This window comes from Mycteria americana, chromosome 25 (genome assembly GCF_035582795.1).
Source record: "Mycteria americana isolate JAX WOST 10 ecotype Jacksonville Zoo and Gardens chromosome 25, USCA_MyAme_1.0, whole genome shotgun sequence".
Taxonomy (NCBI): domain Eukaryota; kingdom Metazoa; phylum Chordata; class Aves; order Ciconiiformes; family Ciconiidae; genus Mycteria; species Mycteria americana.
The window spans coordinates 3,529,686-3,539,632 of record NC_134389.1 but is presented as its reverse complement, the minus strand read 5'-3'; the positions used below and the strand labels follow the sequence as shown (position 1 = coordinate 3,539,632).

The 9,947-nt window shown below is 44.6% G+C and overlaps 1 protein-coding gene across 3 annotated transcripts in view; it reads left to right on the top strand.

Moving 5' to 3' along the window:
* The first annotated feature begins 63 nt into the window (after positions 1-63).
* Positions 64-9,947, top strand: part of ASH1L (ASH1 like histone lysine methyltransferase) — a 63,700-nt gene continuing 53,816 nt past the window's right edge. The window contains exons 1-2 of one of the 3 annotated variants that reach the window (XM_075525161.1): positions 64-243; positions 8,841-9,363. In XM_075525161.1, coding sequence (XP_075381276.1) covers positions 8,941-9,363 — 423 coding nt within the window. In that variant the 5' untranslated portion in view covers positions 64-243; positions 8,841-8,940. The remainder of the gene's footprint in view (positions 244-8,840; positions 9,364-9,947) is intronic. The other 2 variants (XM_075525160.1, XM_075525162.1) reach the window with 2 other exon arrangements.

Below are 9,947 nucleotides of genomic sequence, written 5' to 3'. Positions count from 1 at the left end.
CTAGCCCGGAGGGGTGTGGCCGGGCGGGGGCGTGGCCGGGCGCGGGGCAGGCGGGGCGCCGGGCGCTCGCTCGCGGTGGAGCAGGAGCCGCCGCCATTTTGGTTTCGCTGCCTCGGCTCGGAGCAGGGCCGAAGCGGCGGCCGGTCGGTCCGGGTCCCGCCCTGGCCCCGTCCGCGCGGGCGGCCGGGAAGATGCGGCGCGGAGGAGCCCGTCCTCGGCCCCGGCCGTGTTGTCGCTGACACGGTGAGGAGCGGGCGAGCGAGCGGGCGGCGGGCGGGGACTGGGACCGCCTCAGGCCCGGAGCCCGGGGGGAGGGGAGCCTGGCCGGGGAGCCGCCGCGGGGGCCGCCCCGCCCCGCACCGGCGCCGAGGCGCGCGCTGCCCCGCATCCCCGCCGCGCCGCGGGCCGCCGCACCGCCCTGGGCCCCGCTCGCGGGCGCGGGGCATCCCTGGCGGCGGGGCTTGCCGGGGCGGCGGCGGGGGATCCCCGGCGGCGGCGGGCGTGCGCGGGGGCCGCGGCAGGGCCCTCGCCCGGAGTGGAGCGGGGGACCCCGGCAGGGCCCTTGCGTGAAGCGGGGCGGGGGATCCCTGACAGCCGGGCCCGCGCCGGGAGGGGGCGGGGGATCCCTGACAGCCGGGCCCGCGCCGGGGAGGAAGGCGGGGTATCCCCGCCAGCGGGGCCCGGGGCGGCGCGGGGGGTCCCGGTGACGGGAGCGGTGCCCGCACGGAGGCCGTGCGCCGGCGGGACGCCCGAGGCCGGGCCTGTGTCCTGCGGGCGTGGAGAGAGCCTGACAGCCGCGCTCATGCGTTGTGTCGGGCCCCGCGGGAGCGGGGGGGCGGGCTATCACCTGACAGCTGGCCCGCTGCCGCGCCGGAGGGGCGGGGGGGCGCGGGTCACCCCTGGCAGCGGCCCCGGGGGAGTCCCTCGTCGGCCCGGTGCCCGTGTAGGGTTTCAGGAAGTTTCCTGGGGGTCAGGGCTGTGCGCAGGTCCCCGCATCCCGAAACTCTGTTTTTTCTGTAGGGCGGAGGGGTGGGAAGAGCGTGGCCCTTCCCGTGTGCGGCGGTGCGGGGGGCAGGGGCGGTGGAGGCGGGGGTCCCTCTGGCAGGTTGGGTTTTTTTGCTTCTTGGGGTATTGGGTAGTTTAGGTCAGTGGCTTGTAGACTTTTCTGCTTGCCATCCTCCTCCCAAAATCACGCTTCTGAAATGTGACTTTTATTGACTTTTTAATCCCCTTTTAGTTTTGTGATGGGTAGTTTGGGATTTGATGGTTGAGGCTGATGTATCTTAGCCTTACTCATCTCTCAGATCGGAAGCCAAAATGTGTTGCTGTCCTTTTCCTTCTATTAGATAGTCTCCTGACTTCCTAACTTATGTTTTTCACCCTGGGTTTGTGGTTCCTTCACCCTGTTAATTACCTAGCAGAGAACTAGAGCCTACTTGGAATGTGGGTTTCCATCAGATGGCCTCAGGACACGCATTCACTCTCCCAGTAGTTGTGTGTTGTCAGGAGCTGGTAAGGGAAATTTGAGATAGTGGGTTCTTATTCTGGCTTTCCAGTCTTGTTAGGAGAGTTAGGGAGCAGGGACCACGGGATGGATGTGTGGTAGAAACCTGTTATCTTACGTTCATACATTTAAGTATATATAGTTTTCATTTTCAAGAGCGGTGTACCTTTTTTGCATCTTTTGTTGTTTATTTTGATTGTCTTCCTTGCATTAGTATAGATTGCACCTGCAAAGGCAATGTTTTCCAAGAACATGGGAGTTTGTAGGGTGGTTTTGGGTGAATCCTGAAAGACTTGTGTTTCACGGGGTCATCCTTGAGGACCTGGAGACCATCCCTGGTGCTTCTGCCTCAGCGTGAATGGGGAAGTTCTAGCAGCTGGTTGAACATATGGGTAGAGATGGGCTCTAAAATCATCATCTGTCTGCCTACTTGAGTTCTTAAGAAGCATTCTTACTCGAAAATGAAAGCTTCAGTAGCTGCTCTAAACTGTCTAAGAGTATATGACAGATCTTTTTAATTTTGAGGGGGTCTAAGTACATCTTGGTTTTAAAGACAAAATTATTGCAACTTCTGTTTGGACTTCGGTTACATTTGATTGCTACAGGCAGTCAACAGTGATCTAAAAAGCACTTAATGTTTGAGTGATAATGAACAGTAAAGTAATTTGTGTCATAATTTACAAAAAGAAGCCGCCTGTTTTCAGTTGTTGTCAAAAGTTTAAACTGTCCTTGAGGATACAAAAAACCAGCTTAAACACTTGGTGCAAGAGACAGGCTTATTGATATAAATTATAATGCTGTTGTCACAAGAGAAAAATGGAAATAGCACATATAGTTACTGAATCACAGTTATTTTTAAATAGGTATTGTTGTCAAATGGATTGTTGACTTTTTTTAAAAAAAATTTAATTTGTGCTGCCATTGGCAAGAGGTCGACTTTTGCCATTGTGGACACATTTCTTCCGCTCCAGTGAGGTCATGTGTTTCATCTCACAGCTTTCAAAAAGAAAAAAACCAACCTGATATGCAGATCTAATGTGATTATTCTGTGAAAGCAAAATCTGTATTTGTTCCTGATTTTCTGATCACGGCATTACCTGTTGTGCGGCATGGCCATCCCAGCACTGGGTTACTTTTGGCATAACCAAAGGCACTGTCTGCACAGTATGTCATGAGCTGAAGGTGAAATACTGGTTTACTATGTCCCTTACATTATCTTTTACTAGGTGCGTTTTTTGTTCAGAAAAATCCATTGGAAGGCATTAGACATAGAGACATACCTCTCGGGAAGTTCCTGAATCACTAATTTAGAGGCTGGGAGAATATTTTAGTGGAATTACCACAGCATACCTTGGGGTTTTTATACTTTTCCAGAGGCAATCAGCATTGGGTAATGTTGGGACTAACAGCATAAGGCTAAATGAGCCTTTGGTCTGATCAAATATGGGTTCTGTTATGCAGTGTTTAGCAATTTCTTATTAATTTGCATGTGAATAGTGAAACAACAAAATTACCAGGCAAGTCAAAATTCAATCTCGTGTTTCCAAACTTTACAGTTAAGGTATGATATCAGAAGAAATAAGGTTAAGAGATCAGAAGAAGTAAAGTTAAGATATCAGAAGTAAGGGTAAGAGATCAGACAAAACGTTATATCTGCTTACAAAGTTTTCTTCCCACTGGAGTATACTCACAAAGTGTCATCGTGTCTGCCCTCTGCGTTTCTTCCTACAAAATAGCTGTTCTGCTACCATTTGCTCTCCTGACACGTGGCCTGTACTGTCTTTGCCACAAATGCTTCTGTCGAATATTCTTGACAAGATAGGTACTCTGTTATTTTATGGCTGTCAAAAACACATCTAACAGATTCTATTTGTAAAATATCATGTTTGTCACCTCATATAACACAAACAGTAACTTTATTTCTGACAAGTGTCTCCATCTCTAAACATTTAAAAAATGCTCACGTAGGTAATCCGAGGTCCTTGAACTTCTATTTCGGTGACCGCCAGTGGTCCGTGTTGCTGCTTAGGATGTGTGATGTGGAGAAATATAGTGGGGTTTTATGACACATTTTGAGAAAGAACTTCTGAGTGTAGTAGCTGTCTTCCGTAGCAGAAGAAAGAAGACAAGGAATATGAGAAGGGATTGTGGGAGGCTAAGGGGTAACTAGTAATATTCTGGGATTTCAGACACTCAGCTGAATTTTTTTTATGTCCCCTGGAGCTGAAGCAATGGAAAGAATCAGAAGAAAAATACTCACCTTCCAAATATAAACTCACAATATGTTTTCGTCAACAAAAACAGTAGCAGAAATGAAGATGACTGTCCTGGTTTCAGCTGAGATAGAGTTAATTTTCTTTATAGTGCCTGGTATGGGGCTATGTTTTGGATTTGTGCTGAAGACAGTGTTGATAATACAGAGATGTTTTAGTTGCTGCTGTACTAGTCAAGGACTTTTCAGCTTCCCGTGCTCTGCCAGGTGCAGAAGCTGGGAGGGGACACAGCCAGGATAGTTGATCCAAACTGACCAAAGGGCTATTCCATACCACATGACGGCATGTTCAGTATATAAAGCTGGGGAAGAAGAAGGAAGGGGGGACATTTGGAGTGATGGCGTTTGTCTTCCCAAGTAACCGTTATGCGTGATGGAGCCCTGCTTTCTTGGAGATGGCTGAACACCTGCCTGCCCATGGGAAGTAGTGAAGGAATTCCTTGCTTTGCTTTGCTTGTGTGCGCGGCTTTTGCTTTACCTATTAAGCTGTTCTTATCTCAACCCTCAAGTTTTCTTACTTTTGCTCTTCCAGTTCTCTCCCCCCATCCCACCGAGGGGGAGTGAGCGAGCGGCTGCGTGGTGCTTAGTTGCCGGCTGGGGCTAAACCACGACAATGACTTAGTAAATTAGACAGAGAAAAAAAAAACTCATTTAATATTGCTAAGAGGGCAGCGGGGGGAACATATCTGGGAGCTGACAGTAGAAGTCAACCCGTGGTATATTTTTTCTGGAAAAGCAGGGGGTCAGAAGAACAGAAATCGTAGCGGATGATGGGCAAAAAGGGCTTTGGATGTGCCAAAAGGGGAATAAGAATGAATAATAGGTGTTAAAACTGTATATGGCATTAGAAAAATCATTAATGAACGCTATTTAGTTCTAGGTAGCCCATGTCAAAACGGATGTTAAAATGCTTCCTAGTTAATCTTGTGGGGAAAGAATAGTTACAGGAGGGATTTGAGATCTGCAGAATCTACTGGATGAGACTGGAAGTTTGCTGTGTTTTGCTTCTTAGGGAGATGGTTAGGACACGTCTTGATCATAATTCGCAAGGCCATGTAGAGATTTGATACTAGATGGTTCTTAATCCAGCAAAACTTATGTTAGCCAGAGATCCCATGGATGAAAGTTGTTGCAAACTGTGAATTAGGTCTTGGAATAGAGTCCCCAGGGAAATGGCAGTTTCATTCATCAAAAAAAGTCTTTAAATAAAAAGTGTTCACGTTGCTTTGGAAAGACTTGCTGTGGTTCTGCAAAATTTGAGCAGTGGGATAGGAGCTGCTGAGCAGAGTTTTTGGCCTGGTGTAGAATGCCATGCCGCTTGATTGTAGCGGTACTCTCTAGTCTTAGAAGTTATGAAGCAGTGTGGTGAAATGACAGTATGCAAGCTTAGAAAATACTTAATTGTGGGCGTGGGCAATCGGGCTCCACTGCTTTAATTTCCCATGAATCTTACTGGGCAACCACATGGATATAGTGCTTTTCTTGTATAAAGGTCCTTGTAGTGCAAACATGCAAAGATCTCTTTCAGGGATCAGTATCATCGAAGCAGGTACGTTGCAAGTCCATAGTCCCTTTTTTTTACCTGAAGAAGCCTACAGTATAATTAAAAACAAGATCTGCAAATTAACGGAACAAATGTGGAGAGCGAAGACACAGATACGTACCTTATATCACACGGCTAAATATGATAGTTTAGCTGTTGAAAGTACCAAATTGTTGGAGTTTTCAGGGTAGATTCACGCAAGCTTTTATAGCTGCCTCTGAACTATGGCTGTCATCATTTGGCTGCTCATTTGCATTGACATCTCCAAGGCATGACCTGCAAGAATGGTACAGATCCTGTAGACTGGTGCAAGCAGGGCATAGGAAGTGTGAAGAGTAGCACGGAGAAAGCAATGGTGTTAGTTAAATAAAAGGGAAAACAAAACAAAACAAAACACATATAATGATTGTCACTGGTGAAACAGAAAGCACTAAGGAATGGGAACAAGTGAAGAACCAGGGTACGAAGTTATGCACACCATGAAGACAATGACAGGAAACGTGAACTTGAGGAGGTAGGGAAGAAAAAGCATTCTTGGGATTCAAAGATATGCGATCTAATCAGCTCACGGTTATGAAAATGATCAAATTGGCAGACACATTTTCTGTGAATTAGAGTGGGGTAATTGGAGAGTCAAAGAGAAGAAGATTACAGTGATCGAGGCAAAATGATGATTAGGTCCAGGATTAGCATTTTTGTTGTCGTGTAGAGAGGAATTAATGGATAAATAAAATGACCTGCTACGTGTTTATGAGAGCCATCAAGTTTGTAACTTTGTTTCTAGGTCGGTTACTGATTCCGTGTTATCACAGAAAGATTTCAGCACAGTTCTTCTCCTTTAATTCTCAATGTGCACTTTGTCTTGGTCTTGCAGTTTCTAAGGTCAGTGTATGAATGTAATTACTTAAAGTCTTGCTATTAAGTAAATATGGAGCCAAATACAGCAGTATAGATGGTGCTGTTTCAGTTTAATTTGGTTTCAGATTTTAAGCTTATTAATTAATTCTAATTGTAAGAAAATGACTGAAGTGTTGTAGCTGTTCTGGACCATAGCCACTAGAGAAGGAAACATTTGTGTGAACACAGATTTGAGAGTTGTATGATGGCCTGTAGGATTCTCTCCTTTTCTTGAACTTGAATAATAAAAATTCATGCATTACCTTAGAATTATTTTGCTGCTGGCCAGTTTCCCTTTGTGCATTGATATGTAGGAAAAAGCCTGTTTTCGATGACATGGTGTAGCCTAATGGGCTGAACATTGGGCCTTGAACTAGGAACGGTCACTGACTTGCTTTCTAACCCCCTGTGTCACACTGCTCTACCCATTTTTTCTAGTTGTAAAATGGAGATTTTTATCTAATTACCTCTGCTCTTCTCAGTAATAATACCGTTTTTGATTTTTCAGGATGTTCTTAGTTGAAAAGTCATAGCTGCAGATAGAAATCCCTTTTAACAATGTGCACAAAACATGTGAAAATAAGTTTGTTTTCTCTGAGAACGCAGCCCATGAAGCCTAGCTTTCTAGTAATGTGCATTTTGTGTTCTCAGCAGCATTTCTTCTGCCCCAGTAATCCTGGCATCTGACTTCCAACCTATGTCCACTGCAGTTGCTTTAGTCCTCTCCCAGTATCGCCTTTCACATTCCTTATCCTTCCCCCTTTTTATACAGTGCCTGTGTTTACTGAGCCACCTCAAAATACCACCTCCTCACTGCTGTTTTTCTAATTACTGTCTGGACAAGAGGCATATGGCTTTGGGACCTGCCATGTGCTGATGGGCTCAAGTGTGCATGTGCTGACCTGCCAGGAGGCCAAATGTCATAGATAATTGCGGAGCTCATTGAAACCTTTTTGAAACCATTGAAACTCATTTCAAAGTTCACTGAAACCGTTGAAATCTTGTCATAGCATTCCTTACAATTGAGCCTTAATAATTGTATAGGAGATAAGAACAGAAAATCATGCTGCTTTGGTTCCTGTGATGCTCTTTTCAGTACACTGATATTTTTTTCAGACCTGCTTCTGACATACTTCATTTTCAAAAATTATTAGGATATTGAAATTATTAGGATATTGAAATTATTAGGATATTGAAACACTTCCTGCGTAGAATGCCCCTAAATCAAATACATCCACCTGGATCGTTCTCTTTTGGCTCCTGGAACTTGAGAAAGGAGAACTTCGTGCCCGTGCTGCTGTTAAGGCTAGGCAGGATTTGATCTGAAGTGTTTCGGTGTGCCGTACCCACAGGGTGGACGAGCATATGGACGATGTGTTGCCATAGCAGGGTCAAAAAGACCTGATGCTTTTTCAGTACACTACCAGGACTGTGTATGTCCTTGTGGCTGTCACGTTTCACCAGGAGTTCCTGTTCAACCTATGCACCGAATCCTTTTGAGGGTTGCTGATTTTCAAGTTCCCAGTTCCGTAAACATTACTTGTGTCCTTTCTCTTACATCATACCCTAAATATCTGACCATATTGAAATGCATACATTTAGCTTCTCCTTTGTAACCTGTCATTTGTCCTCTTCGGTAGTTAACCATAGACCATATTTGTATCTTCTGCAGATTCTTTCTGTGATGATTTGTGTTTCCATGGATAAAAATATAATGGGGTACGCTGATTTTGTTTGTTCTTTGGCAGTGGGGGAAACAGCAGCTTACAGCTCTGCGGTGGTCTCTGCAAGCACGGAGGCTGTGCTGGCACACTGTGCAAGTCAACTGCCAGCCAGGGATTTGAAACCCTTGCATTAGCAAGTTGATTCAATCCAACTTTTGCTTTAGTTTTTACGGCAGTTAAGGTGAAAAAGTTCCCTCAAATACCTTATGATAAATAGGTTAATTATATATACATAACAGTGTCTCTGATGGTAGAAGTGTGGACTTTTCCATTCCCATGCTCCAGGAAGTACAAATTAGCGTGTGAATGTATTTGGTGGGGTTGTTTGATGGGGTTTTTTGTTCTGTTCTCCCATCCTTCTTCTGGAATTGTGGAAAGTCCTCAACTAAAAAGCAGATTTTGTGACACGTTTGGAAACCAATGCATACTTGGGTTAAGCTCAATTTTCCTAGTGGCTCGGATTATCAAAATCGGATCTTCTCTGGGTTTTGGATGCTTTATCATAGGTTTCATTAGCTGCATCATTCCTTAGATGCAACTGTTTCAGTGAGTCCAGACTAAGAGTGGCAGTACTAGGAGTAGCTGGGCTCTGCTTTTAAGTAAGAAAAGTTATTTTGATGATCAATATTAAACACCTTAACCATCATTTGAAGTGTCCTGTGGATGAACTGGAAATTATAATAGTCACATACTTTTGATTTTCACCTACCGTCTAAAAGTGGTTTTACAGATAAATTGTGTTTTTGTAGTAGGTTACAGGCAGGGTTGGTGTTTTGAAACATCAGCTGTGTAATTGTGCTTGTCTGAGATAAGATTGTTTGCTTTCTAATTGTTTTTAATATTCATTTCATTTCTGCTAGAAAATTTAAGTTTGCTTCTGTCTTTCTTTTTCTTCTTCAGAGTAAAAGATGGTGGCTGCCAATAGTAGAGCAGATCTTCTGTGGAACATATCTCTGTAAATCTTCCCTAAAATTACCTGAAGGCATATATTCCGCCTGTGATGGACCCTCGGAATACTGCTATGTTAGGCTTGGGTTCTGATTCTGAAGGGTTTTCTGGGAAAAGCCCCTCTGTAGTAAACATTGGCACGTTGGTGGGAAAAGGAGAAGTAGAACTAGAAAGTTGCACCAAGGAAGAGGACGATAGTAAGAAGAAGAATCGGGAGGGGAACAGTACCGAGAATGGGAAGAATGAGGCTCTGACTGATGCACAGCAACAGTTTTCAGTAAAAGAAACAAACTTTTCAGAGGGAAATTTGAAATTGAAGATTGGTCTTCAAGCAAAGCGAACGAAAAAACCTCCCAAGAACCTTGAGAATTATGTGTGCCGGCCTGCTATAAAAACCAGCATCAAGCAACCAAGAAGGGCACCGAAGAGTGGGAAGATGACAGATGAGAAGAACGAGCACTGTCCTTCAAAACAAGTGAGTAGTGTGTTTATGTAGTGTTTTACAAGTCATAGTAAATTTAAACTGTATTTAAAAGTTTCTGGCATCTCTGCATGATCATGTTTTCCATGTAACCTCTGATATGGAAGATTCTGAAGTTAGAAATGGTTTGATTTAATTTCCATCAACAGAAAAAAATGCATTTGCTCTTTCACAGCTTGCCAACATTGTTTTTTTAACGGTTGTGAAAGATAATTCCCATGTTAACTTGAAGCGAACATCATAGGTAAATTTCTGAAAAGTAGTAGCATAATTTTCAGTCTCTTGCATAGAAGAAAGTGGGGGGTCTTGTTTGTGTTTAAATGGGGCTGTGTATTTGCTGTGCTTGTCTCTAGTATTGGGATTTATATTTTTTTCTTCCCTGTTAGAACCATTGTTTTTGCTGTGTGTCTCAACTGACACTCTGCAATGAACATAGCAAGCAGTGTCTGAAAAGTAAAAAATACTTTTCCAGATATGTTAGAAAACAGCCTGGTGATAAACTGCATATAAATGCAGTGGCTTGAGGGATGTGCCAGGTATTTTCCAAATGTAAGGAGATAGCCCTGCCTTGAGGATGT